Raw genomic sequence first — 13,652 nt, forward strand, 5'->3', positions numbered from 1 at the left:
AAAGGAAAAAGTACTTAGAAATAAATTTAACAAAGCTTAAGACTTGTATTCTGAAAATTACAGAACATTGTTGAAAGAAATAAAAGAAGACCTAAAAAGAAAATGAGCAAACATCCCATCTTCATGGATTGGAAAACTTAATATTGTTAAGATAGCAATACTCCCCAAACTGATCTATAGATTCAACACAATTCCTATTAAAATCCAAGCTAGGGCCGGCCCCGTGGCTTGGTGGTTGAGTGCGTGCGCTCCGCTGCTGGCGGCCCGGGGTTCAGATCCCCGGCGCGCACCAACGCGCCACATCTCCGGCCATGCTGGGGCCGCGTCCCGCATGCAGCAGCTGGAGGGATGTGCGGCTATGACGTACAATTATCTACTGGGGCTTTGGGGGGGCGGGAGGCGGAATCCAAGCTGGCTTCTTTGCAGAAACTGACAAAAACTGATCCTAAAATTCATATGAAAATGCAAAGAACCCTGAGTAGCTAAAACAATCTGGAAAAAAACCCAAAATTACTACAAAGCTACAGTGATCAAGACAGTGTGGAATTACTATAAGGATAGGCATGTAGATCAATGGACTACAACTGAGAGTCCATAAATAATAATGTAATAAAAATACACTCAACTGATTTTTGACAAGGTTGCCAAGACAATTCAATGGGGGAAAGAACAGTCTTTTGAACAAATGATGTTGATAAAAATGGATATCCACACGCAAAATAATGAAATTGGACGCCTTCCTCACACCATACACAAAAATTTATCCAAAATGGATTATAGACCTATTCATAAGAGCTAAAACTATAACTCTTTGAAGAAAATACAGGAATAAACCTTTATGACCTTGGGCTAGGCAAAGTCTTCTTAGATACAACACCAAAGCACAAGCAACAAAAGAAAAATATATACAAAATGAATTACATTAAAAATTTTTGTTTCAAAGGACATCATCAAGAAAGTTAAAAAAAAGAAAGAAAGAAAGAAAAACCCACAGAATGAGAACAAAATTTTTAAACATTTCCAAATCATATTTCTTTCTTCCTTTTTTTTTTTTTTTTGTGAGGAAGATCAGCCCTAAGCTAACATCTGTGCCAATCCTCCTCTTTTTGCTGAGGAAGGCTGGCCCTGACCTAACATCCGTGCCAATCTTCCTCCACTTTATGTGGGACGCCGCCACAGCATGGCCTGACAAGCGGTGCGTCGGTGTGCACCCAGGATCTAAACCTGGGCCGCTAGCAGTGGAGCACGCGCACTTAACCGCTACGCCACGAGGCCAGCCCCGAAATCATATTTCTGATAAGGATATAGTATCCAGAATATATAAAGAATCCTTATATCTCAACAATTAAAACACAATTGAATTTTTAAATGGGCAAAGGGTTTGCATAAATATTTCTCCAAAGAAGATATACATATGGGCAATAAGCATATGAAAAGATGCCATTAGGGAAATTCAAATTAAAACCACAACAAGATACCATTTCACTTTCACTAGGATGGCTCTAATTAAAAAGATGGATAATAACAAGTGTTGGTGAGGATGTAGAGAAATTGGAACTCTCATACATTGCTGGTGGGAATGTAAAATGGAGCAGTCTGGAAGAAAAAAATTGGAAGTAAATCTGGTAGTTCCTCAAAAGATTAAATATAGAGTTATCGTATGACCTAGCATTTCCATTCCTAGGTATATACCAAGATAACTGAAAACATATGTTCACACAGAAACTTGCACATGAATATTCATAACAGTATTATTCATAACAGCCAAAAAGTGGAAACAACCCAAACATCCATCAATTGATGAATGGGTAACAAAACATGATATATCCATGCCAGCCCTGGTGGTCTAGTGGTTAAGATTTGGCACTCTCACTCCCACGGCCCAGGTTTAGTTCCCGGTTGTGGAACCACACCATCCCTCTGTCAGTTGTCATACTGTGGCAGCAGCTCAGATAGAGAATTGAAACTAATGACTAGGATACACAACCATGCACTGAAGCTTTAATAAAAAAAAGTGATATATCCATTCAAGGGAATATTATTCAGTCATTAAAAGGAATAAGTACTGACATATGTTACAACATGGCTGAACTTTGAAAATATTATGTTAAGTGAAAGAAGCCAGATACAAAAGGCCACATGTTGTATGATTCCATTTATATGAAATGTCTAGAAGAGGCAAATCCACAGAGACAAAAAGTAGACTGGTGACTGCCAGGACTGGAAGGAATGACTGAAAATATTCTGGAATTAACAGCAGTGATAATTGCACAACTCTATGAATATACTAAAAACCACTAAATGGTACACTTTGAGTCGATTGTATGGTATGTGAATTATATCTCAAAAAGCTGTTTTTAAAAAAGAAACAAGAACAATTGTTCTAATTTTTAAAAATAAGTTCCATAAACACACCTCCTATCTGTCTCCACAACCTCCAGCAGCTAAACATGGACAGTAGATAGGCACCTAGAAAGGTCATCCCATCCATCTCCATGCCTGGGGCTGGGTTGCACCAAAGTCACTACAGACTGACTGTGGTCTCCTGGTGCTAATTAAGATCTTTCCAGGAATTAGCATTGCAGGTCTGGTTCTTCCCAGTCATACCACAAGCTCCCTTTGGCAAAGTCAGCCGCTCCCTCTCGCATGCCTATAGGGAGAAAGAGAGGAGGGAGAAAAAGTGGAGGTAAACTAAGCTTACCTTAATGATCTCCTCATGTCCATCATTGGACTCCACCAGTTCTGAGGCCAGAGAATGACTGGTTGAGCGGCCTGACACCATGGCATAGGTCTTCCTGCCCGCCTACCAGAAAGAGAGAGAAGTGGCTGAGAAATCATATGACAAGCCCCGAACTTCTACACCTCGACCAATGCAGAAGACCTGCTCCTCAAAACACTTGACGGGTTAGTCGGATTTTCCCCTCCAAAAATTCATTTCAGAACCTCTACCAGAAGCCACACAGCAGCAAGAACACCGGATGGGGAAAATTAGTAGAAATTGCAGGTTAGTTTTCATTTTAGTGGGGGTGTCCCCATCCCCCAAAGCAGCGCACAATGCTGAGGTCAGCTGGTGTGTCTGAAAGGAGATGCTCCCGAGCAGCAGCAGCAGATGGCTCCAGGCAGCACTGGGATGAGGGGTCAGCAGCAAGGAAGAAGAACTGGCTGAGGGGAGGAGGCCTCACCCCACCAGAAACCTTGATACCTTCTGGGCTATGTGTTCAAGTTCCTCTCCTGTCAGTTCACTCTGGAGAGTCAGCCTGAGAATGTCCACGCTGCCCTAATAATGACAATGACAGCAACAATAATCCCTTACCTTTACAGTCTACTCCTGATACAGGTGCACTTTTGCCAGCCCTGTGGAGTGGGCCTTATTATCGCCATTTCATGGACAAGAAAAGCTGAAGTCCAGAGAGGTGACATTAGTGTGCCTAAGATCAGGTCACTCCTGGGTGGCAGGATGTCTCTGGGGTCTCTGACAGTGCTCTTTACACCACACCAGAGACTACACAGCACGCTGCTCCATGCAGCTCCAGAGGGGCTACCCTGGTCCTCGGATTACAGGAAGCACACTGTATGGACTCCCCTTTCCCCAAACCTGAAGAGGGCATCCTTGGATGGATCATCCCCAATCCAGAATTTCTGCCCCTGACAGCCAACCAGGAAGTTATCATGCACTTTACAAGACTAGGATATCTTTCCTAAACCAAACTATAAGAAGGTACCTAAATCTAAATCCCTATTTCTATGAACCACACAAAAATTATCCAAATGAAAGCAGGCAAGACAATAGGTATTTATCTAGATATTAGCCTAATTTCAAAGGAAGAAGCAGGATTTTTTTCGTAACTCAGAGAAGGTTTAAAAACCACATTGTGGGAAAAATAGAAAACCTGAGAGGAAAAACGTATGGAAAAAGTAGGGGCCTGGAGATTTGGGGATATAATAACATTGAGAGAGGGTCAGCAATGCAGAGTGGACCAAACACAATAACCTGTGTTATGCATAGAGGTGGCCGAGAAGCTTAGCAACTCTGGGCTCCCGGTTCCCACAGGAAAAATAAGAGGTTGGCCTAACAGTCTCTAAGGCTCCTTCCAGCTTTAATACTGTGACAGCATGAAAGGGGAGTACATGCCCCTCCCAGGCAATGAAGGGAAGATGGGTGCTGAGCTACCCAAGGAAGAAAGCAGCCTTAAGGACTTCTGGTCATCCCCTGCCTTGAGGTCCAGAAGTATAAACACCGTCTTACTCTTAGCAGGTTTTAAGGAACCCTCCTAACCTTCCAAATGTCTGATGGAAGGAAAGGAGGAAGAAAGGATGGACTCTGCCCAGGGAGTTGGGAGAAGCTTCTCTGGGCAGGAAATAGTCCTTCCTACATAAAAAAGAGCAACCTGGTGGAAAATAAATCAGTCTGTGTGGTCAGATACTTAACTCTCAGGGTTCTCACTGTAAAATGGGAATAATACTATCCAACTGAGGGGTTTCTGTTGAAGATTAACTGAAAACGTCTGGAGGTTGTTCTCTGCCACATAAGAGGGAGTTACTCAAATATTAGCCTCCTCCCACTTCTTGGAATGAATTGGATTAATTTAGGAAAGACAGGAAGCACTACCACATGGCCCTTAAGCCTTCCCAATCCTGGCAACGAAGCAGCTGGTTTTACAAAAACACTTAATTCCTACCAGATAAAACCCAGATCCTTAGTGTGGCATATAAGGCCCTCCACAATCTGGGTCAACTCACCTCTCTGGCTACTGCTCCTCATTGCCCCTCATCCAATACATCTCATGCTTTCCCACTTCAGTGATTTTGCTCTCATCATTTCCTTTGCCTTAAAAGTCCTTTCTTCCCATTTTCACCTGGAGCATCTGCAAGTCCCTCAAGAGTTTCACATTCAAATGCCACATCTTCCATGATGATTCCCTACATCCTGTGGGAAACACACCCTCCCCTCCCTGCGCTCCCTCAGCATCACGGGCCTCCTTTGGCACCTGCCACTCAGTTATTTGCATTCCATGAGGAACTGCCCCTTCTAATTGTTAACTCCTTGTGGGCTGCTGTCTGCCACAGACCTTAACATAGGTAAGTATTTTCTGAATGCGTAGTGAGTGCTACGTGACATCTAGGTCAAGAAAACATTCAAAAAATGAAATTACTTCAAAATAGCCAACGGGCTGCCAGCTCTTTTTCCCCAGGACACAGACATGCACTTTGATTAAAACACCATCTCTCCACACCTGGAGGCAGTTGGAAAAAGCTGGGGCATCCCTCAGCCAGAACAAAGGAGTTATTAGCCAATCAAGATCATCAAGTCCAGTATATTTCATGAACCCATGCATTCTAACTAGAAGAGCACGGACAACTAGGCTGGACTGGGGCCTTGAGAGGTCATCTCATCCTTTTATGTCATCAGAATTCCAGATGGAGAGAAGCAAGTAGAAAAGGTACTCAAAGAAACAATGGCATAGCATTTCTCATAATAGCCAAAAACTAGAAATTACCCAAATGTTCATCAAGAGTAGAATGGATAAGTTAATTGTGATATAGTCATACAATGGAATATTGTGCAACAATGAAAAAGAATCAACTACTGTACATGCAACACGGATGAACCTCAGAGAAATGTTAAGCAAAAGAATTCCATCACAAAAGTATACTATATGATATATTCCACTTACACAAAAAGTATAAAAACAAACAAAACTAATATATGCTTTAGAAGTCAGGATAGTGGCTACCCTTGAGGAAGAAGGGTAGGTAATGACTAGAAGGGGACAAGGTGGGGCTTCTGTGGTGTTGGTAATAATTCTGTTTCTTGATCTGGGTGCTGGTTGGAGGAGTGTGTCCAGTTTGTGAAATTACTTGATTGTACATTTATGATATATACACTTTCATAGAAGTATGCTATTGTTAAATAAAAATTTTTTTAAAAACAAACAAAAAATTTACAACTCCTTATCACAGCATTAAAATCCCCTCATGATCAGGCCTATCACTGTCTATACCACATAATGTCTAGACTCCCACCAGTACCCCACCTGTACCCCACACTCTAACTATCCCCAACTTGCCTGATTCAATTGTAGGAAGGCATCTAAATCTAAACCTCTCTTTCTGTTGATGTCTTCCAATGCACTATGTGCTCCACTTCCCATAGGTGCACATGTTTTCTCTTCCCGGGTCACCCTCCTCTCCCTTGCCTCCTTGGAGAATTCCCATTCAGCCTTCAAGGCTCAGCTTGGGCATCCTTTCTCTGAGGGTCCTTACCCCAGCACTCCTCAGTCATAGTCTGGCCCCTGCACCCACCGCACTCTATATATCCTACACTATAAGACTGACTCCATTCCTCTATAACTACTTATTCATGCATCTCCCCCAATCAAATCATAAGCTCCTTATTGCATGGATAGCTTATTTAGCACAGAGCCTGGCCTAGAGTAGATTCTCAAAAAATATGTGCTGTATCAATTCCAGGTGATGTGGTCAGGGAATTTTCCCAATTCCCTTTCTTTGAGAAACTCGGACACTCAGTTTAGAGAAGCAGTATGGAATATGGGAAAAAGCAGACACGAAAAGGGGGGAAAACAAGAAAAAAATCAGCAAAGGCGAAGAAAGGCAACTCTAAGGAGAAATATAAGTAGCTAATGGATTATGAAAGATGCTCAACCTCACCAGTAAACAGGGAAATGCAAGTTAAAACAATAATGAGTTATTATTTGGGGGGCAATTTCATTAAACTTATAGATGTAAGAAGTGTAAAGATAAGACACATAGAAGTATGTTCACAGAGCATTGCTTGCAACGGCAAAACAGTGGAAACAACCCAGATGGTCCACCGACAAGAAAACGGATGAATAAAGTGTGGTGTATTAGTACAATGAACTACTATTCAACTGTGAACTACAGCTACATGCATCGACATTAAGGAATCTCAAAATTAATGTTGTTAAAAATTAAGCTATAGAATACAGATGATACCACATATACAAAGTTCAAACTAAGCAATATATTACTTGAGCATGTAGGAAAAGTATAACAAAAAGGAAAGAAACACAAAATTCAAGACAGTGATCACTTCTGTGGAGGAAACAGAGGGTTATGAATAGGAGGGAACCTGGGGGCTTCAAAAGTATGGTAATGTTCTATTTCTTAAGGTGAGTGTTCAGTACACAGGTGTCCATTTTATTGCTAGGCTTTAAAACTTCCCGTATACGCAAGTCTTCTTTCTTGCTTTTCAGTAAAGCAATTGACTTTTCTTCATGTAAATCCTGTAGAAATATCATTTCTAGACCAACTGAATGGCAAATATTAAAGATACTGATACTATCTGGGATTGATGACGATGCAGAGAAAAAGAGTCATCTCATATATTGTTAGAGAGAGGGTAAATTTATAGAAGTACTTTTGGAAGTTAATTTGGCAATATTAATTTAAAAATTGCATATTTTGTAAACTCTTTGACCCAGTAATTCCACTGTTAGGAATATGCCCTATGAAAATCCATGGACATTTGCCCAAAGATATATTTGTAAAACTGTTGACTGCAATATTGTTTACAATAGTTAAAAAACAGAAACAGTATAAATATTCTCTAGTAGGTGAGTGAGTGAATAAAGTATGGTAACATCCATACTATGAAATACTACAATGCTGATAAATAAACCTCTATCAAGTGACCGAAAATGATCTCCAAGATATGTTAAGTGTAAAAAAGCAAGTCACAAATTAATTCATAAAATATGACTTCTCATTTATTTAAGTACATATATATATTTTCCTAGTATTGGTAATTGTCAACTCCTGTGTACGTATAGCAATTACTATGTGCTGAGTCCTATTGGATCCTGTTCTATGTGCTTTAAATGTATTAACTCATTTAATGCTCACAACAATACTATATGGTAGGTATTATTACCAACATCCTATTTTATAGATAAGAAAACTGAGGCACTTCAAGCACCTTGCCCAAGGTCATATAACTAGTAAGGGGCAGAGTCAGGATTCAAACCCAGGCCCTGCGGCTCTAGGCTCTGTGCTCTTAGCCACCATGCCACACAGCATTTCTTGAAAGTAAGCACAGTGGAAAAGCACTGAATTCATACATACTAAACTACAAGGGCAGGGGAGTAAAGGGACTTTCATTCCACATATTTCTATAGTGTTTTAAACCTTAGCAACAAAAATGTATTTGCGCAACACTCTTATAGTAAAATATATAAATAAAGAGATGGAAAGAAAAAGTACTAAACTTGGGATCAGAAGTGGGGTCTGAGTCTCATTAACACCCACTAATCCTTGAGCAAATCACTTTACCTTTCTGGGCCGCAGTTTTCTATCTGCAAAATGAGGGTGATAATACCTACCCTGCCTAAAATGTAGATGTGTAGGAACAGTGTGAAAGTGCTCTGCAAACCATAAATCACTTCACAAAGGTGAAGCAGTGTTACTCTCCCAAGGAGCTCTGCAAGGGAGGAGGGTGGGGGAGACAAACTGTCTAAACGGAGCCTGTGAATAAATCTGGGGTTCTCTCCGGCACCTCAGCCTCCAGAGCCAGAGAATCTAGTCTGTAAGGCCACAGACCTCACCCTACAACCCCAACCCACAGCCAAGGAGGGAAACCTGGGCCTATCTCTGCTTGGTGCCCCTGGTTGTTTTCTGGAGCTGGAGGGACCTCAGGGCTGTGAGCCAGCTCCAGGGAGCTTTAGGAATACCCCCAAATGTCTAGCAGGGGGCTCCCCACTGGGGACTCGGAAAGGCAAGATAGGAAGTAGAGCCTTCCTCTAGGGAAAAAGGAACAGTGCTAATCACAAGGTGAGCAGCCTCTAACCTCATAAACATTCTTGGGGAGGAGCCCAGCCACCTCCAAATTATAGGCAGCCTCTCCACTCTGTTCAAACAAATCTGCAGGGGAGGGGGTAAACGCATAGCTGAGGGTTAGAGATCAAGACGCTAAGGAGAAGCGATAAGGAGATAAACAGGGAGGCCCCAGAGGTTCTCACACCTCAAGCTCACATGAAAAGATGAGAAGAGATCTATGGGAAAACATGTTTCCCCAGCTCCCATTCTGCAGGCTGCAACAGGGGCACCACAAGAACTGGGTGGCAGGTGAGGGTCAAGGGTCTTTCTAAGAGGAAGTAAGGGAAGTGGAGATTGCCCCTGAGCTGGAAACCAGCATGCTTAATCCATCTTCACCCTATAACCCACTCCTCCGTCACTTTGTCCCTCAATCCTGTCCCCTCTCCCACCTGAAAAGTACATGGTCTCATATGCTGCTGCAGCAGCAGCCACCTCAATTTTCCCCCTCTGAGAAATGGGAAGAGCCAGCCACTTGAAACACTGGCTCCCAAGAGGCCAGGATGAGGAAAGCCCTAATAAAGCCAAAGAAGAGGGCCAGATGGAGTGGTTGGGGGCCTACTCTCTCTCGACTGAGACTCCCAACCCACTCAGCTCGCAGGTTTCAAGTGCCCTTGGTCCTGCCTTCTGCAGGGCTCTCTAGGACAGAGATGGCCCTTTGTTGAGTATGACACAAAGAATCATTCCTGCTCCTCCCCACAGATTAGCCAACAAAACAGGTGTTTGCCTTTTGTCTGGCTACCTGCCCAGAGGCAGGGGCTGGACAAGCCCTATGCAGAGAGCTGACCAGGGAGATTGGGAGGTGAAATGAGAAAACGGGATTTAGGGTGGCACCCTAAATGGGGCAGCCCTTCTCATTACCTGGAGACCTGGCACAGGAAAAGCTGGGGCCTGACAGTGAGAGTGTGTACAGAGAGGGTGGGCTCCTGAACTCTTAACTCTGAAGGAGACAGAGCGCCCTGACCCGTCTCTAGTCTCTGACTACTTTGCTTTGTGATTTTTGCTTTTATGCCCCCAGACCCCAGAAAAAAACCCACTTCATTTTTCTTCCTTCATCTACCCATTCCTATCCTACCTTATATTGCCTTCTCCTCTTCCTACCACTGCTGGCCAGGCTTAAATCTGGACCACCAGCCTCCTTGGCACATACCTATTCCCCCATCTAAACCTCCCCAACCCTTAGGAAACAAAGGTATTTCACAAGACTCTGCATTGTGACCCAAAGAGGCAGGTAGCATAATTACCAGCAGGTGGGAAAGCTTGTCCCACATGCTGTGAGCACACGTGTCTGGAACCAAAACCATCTGGGTGCACACACACCCCACCACCACCTCCGAGAAATATGGGCAAACAATGGCGCCAAATGCCTGGTGATTAGGTAAGCCTCCTTTCCCAGATCCTCTGGCAGAGCCCAGGACCCCCCAAACTCCTGGCAGGCTTGAAGACATTGGCTGTAGTGCTCCTGAAAGTAAGAAATATGGGCAAACAATGGCGCCAAATGCCTGGTGATTGGGTAAGCCTCCTTTCCCAGATCCTCTGGCAGAGCCCAGGATCCCCCAAACTCCTGGCAGGCTTGAAGACATCGGCTGCAGTGCTCCTGAAAGTAAGAACCTGGCAATGAATGGGGGAGATGGAATGGTGTAAGGAGGAATTTATGGGCTGAGCTTAGGGCAGGTCTCATGAGTGGAAGGAACAGGCAGTCACCGAACTTGAAAGGCTCCTCTGCCCAGGAGTTTCTTCCCCACCCAGGTGTCGCAAAGCCAGGGCTTCCACAATTTTAGAACTCATTCATTCCTTTGGAGTAAGCCTCAATGACTCCAGATGAATCCTCTTTTAAAATGCAAATATTCTGACCCAGCAATTGCATGCCTAGGTACTTCTCTCCAAGAGAAATGAAAATATATGTCCATACAAAAACTTATAAACAAATATTCATAGCAGCATTATTCATAATAGACAAAAAGTAGAAACAACAAAAATATCCACCAACATTTGTCCATGATGAACATATGTGCTAATCCATACAACGGAACATTATTCGGCCAGAAAAAGGAAAGAAGTGATTCATGTTACAACATGGATTGACCTTAAAAACATCATGCTAATTGAACGAAGTCAGTCACAAAGGATCACATATTATATAATTACATCTATATAAAATATCTAGAATAGGCAAATTGGAGAGAAAGAAAGCAGACTGGTGGTTGCCTAGGGCTGGGGCGGGGAGAGGGGAAATGGGGAGTGACTGCTAATGGGTGAGAATTTCTTTATGGGGTGATGAAAATCTTCTAAAATTGATTGTGTTGATGACTGTACAACTCTGTGAATATACAAAAAACCATTGAATTGTACACTTTAAATGGGTTATTTGTATGGTATGTGAATTATATCTCAATAAAGCTGTTATAAAAAAATAAGGTTCATAGTAAGCCTTCAGTAAATCACAGCTTTAGTTTTGTTAAAAAAAAGAAGGAACGGGGCTCAAAAAAGACTTAGTATTAAATTTATTCCGCTTCTGAGGTCCTAAAGGAATAACACCTATCCCAGGGTAAAGACAAAGGTTCACACTGCAGCTGATGAAAAAATTCCAAATCCACCCAGGCATTGAGAGAACTTCTCTGGCCAAGACGGATCAAGATAAAAGATTAGAGAGAATGAAAAACATGCAAATATTCCAAGGAAGGGTAACATTGATAGATTACTCAAGGGAATCACCTCATCAAAGAGCCCAGAGCATCATGAGATACTAGCTGTCTTGGCCATGAGGTCAGGAAAAGAAGGAAGAAGAAAGGGGCCCAGAGGAAGATGCCAAAATGTGCATCTTGACATCACTATCTCTAAGACCAGTCCTGGCTGAGTCAGGACTAGCAAAGATTACTCAGGTCTTCACCCTGGGTCTACCTATAGGCCCCTTCTCATCCTTAAGATCCTCCAATGGCAGAGGAAAGGAACAAATAAGAACAAACAAACGTCAACATCAAACAAACGTCAACATCAAACAAACGTCAACATAAAGAGAAGGAGCAAACCTTGACCAGACCACAGAGTTCCCAGATTCTTCCTCCATCCCTTGGCCAGGGGTCCCAGGGGAGGCTAAAACAGTCTAGTCTAAGCCAGTAAGTACCAAATAGAAAATAATAGCTAAGGGCCGGCCCTGTGGCTTAGCGGTTGAGTGCGCGCGCTCCGCTGCTGGCGGCCTGGGTTCGGATCCCGGGCGTGCACCGACGCACTGCTTCTCCGGCCGTGCTGAGGCCGAGTCCCACATACAGCAACTAGAAGGACGTGCAGCTATGACATAACAACTATCTACTAGGGCTTTGGGGGAAAAAAAAAATTATAAAGAAAATAATAGCTAAGACCTGAGCACTTACCATGGGCCAGGCACTGTGCTTAATGTTTCATACTCATTATCTTATTTAATCCTCACAACAACCTTATGAGAAGGGTGCAATTATTATCCATGTTTTACAGAGGAGGAAATGAGGACTGAAGAGATTAAGTAATTTACCAAAGTGCTCTTGGGCAACGCACACACTGAAGCCCACTGGGGCAGAGTCCCAGGAGCAGGCTCTTAACCACAATGCTATTAACAGAAATCACAATTTAGCAAAAATTGTGATGTAATTACATTGGGAGGATGAGAGAAGGGAAAGGGAGCATGTAAGGGGTGGGAGTATAAACCTTCCTATAATTCCTATGACAGGAAGTCAATAGATGTCTAAAATTGCTAAATCAAGAAGTATCACTATAAGCATATTATTTAGAAACATGGTAATAAACACCAACAAAAGAGCTAAAAGAGTTGAAAGTGGTTACTTCCTGGGACAGGACTTGGGGTAGGGAACTGCTTGCTATTTTCTTTTAAAAGCCTTTTGATATTATTACATCTTTTTAAAATCATATACATACATTCCTTTGATAAAAAATGATTTAAAATGAAAAAGAAAGAAAAATCACAGATCATTCAAACCGAAGTCTAATGTGAACATCCGTTGCTTCTGCCACACAGCTTCCATCCTCCTCCACGGTAACAGCACTTGGGTTTTGCTTTGGAGAATCTCCCTCCTTCACTGAGTAATCTGGTGGGCCTGTCAATCAAGGAACCCCACCCTGCCCTGGCCAAAAGGGGCAAGGGGACAATGGCACCCTCTCCCTGGAATCTTGAGCAGAATGGCAAAAAGACCTGAAACAGCTGGAATCAATTCACCCAGAAGTAGAAACTCTCCATTAGTTCATTCCACCTACCCAGGCCCCAGGACTCCCTTGGTTCTCCCTTGGAAAGCTTTTTAAGCTTTCCCTTAAATTCTGTGAGCTGCCCATTTCCTTCTAATAAATTCCTCTTCTGCATAAGTTAGCTGGAGTCACTCTCTGTTGCTTATAACCAAAGGAACTTAATGGGAATGTCTAATAAAAATGTTTGAGGTTTATTCAAGCCAGTATAACTTACTACAGCAGCTTGCAAACTTTTCTGACCTAAAAAATGCATTTCACATCCCAATCCAATAAGCACACACACCTATGTATACATATATATAAATGAAACAAAAGTTTTGCCAAAATATCTACCCTAACACTCTTGAGAGTGTTAACTCTATTTCTTTTTTTTATTTTAAGACTTTATTTTTTAGTGTAGTTTTAGGTTTACAACATAATTGACAGGAAGGTACAGAGATTTCCCATATATCCCCTGTCCCCACACATGCATAGCCTCTCCCATTATCTACATGATTCATCAAAATGGTACATTTTTTTTACCAAGGATTAACTTACACTGACACATCATAATCACCAAAGTCCCTAGT

General features: G+C 42.5%; 1 protein-coding gene across 5 annotated transcripts in view; it reads right to left on the reverse strand.

Annotated features, from left to right (window-relative positions):
* Nucleotides 1-13,652, reverse strand: part of TUFT1 (tuftelin 1) — a 37,430-nt gene that overhangs the window by 21,120 nt on the left and 2,658 nt on the right. For 2 of the 5 annotated variants that reach the window (XM_014791829.2, XM_004436018.3), the window contains exons 2-3: nucleotides 3,203-3,277; nucleotides 2,702-2,803 (exon numbers count right to left, since the gene is read on the reverse strand). In XM_014791829.2, the coding sequence (XP_014647315.2) occupies nucleotides 2,702-2,803; nucleotides 3,203-3,277 (177 nt within the window). Of the gene's footprint in view, nucleotides 1-2,701; nucleotides 2,804-3,202; nucleotides 3,278-3,506; nucleotides 5,321-13,652 lie in introns of those variants that run through there. The other 3 variants (XM_004436019.3, XM_087443236.1, XM_014791831.2) reach the window with 2 other exon arrangements.

This window comes from Ceratotherium simum, chromosome 2, assembly GCF_057802395.1.
Source record: "Ceratotherium simum simum isolate JZ-2026a chromosome 2, ASM5780239v1, whole genome shotgun sequence".
Taxonomy (NCBI): domain Eukaryota; kingdom Metazoa; phylum Chordata; class Mammalia; order Perissodactyla; family Rhinocerotidae; genus Ceratotherium; species Ceratotherium simum.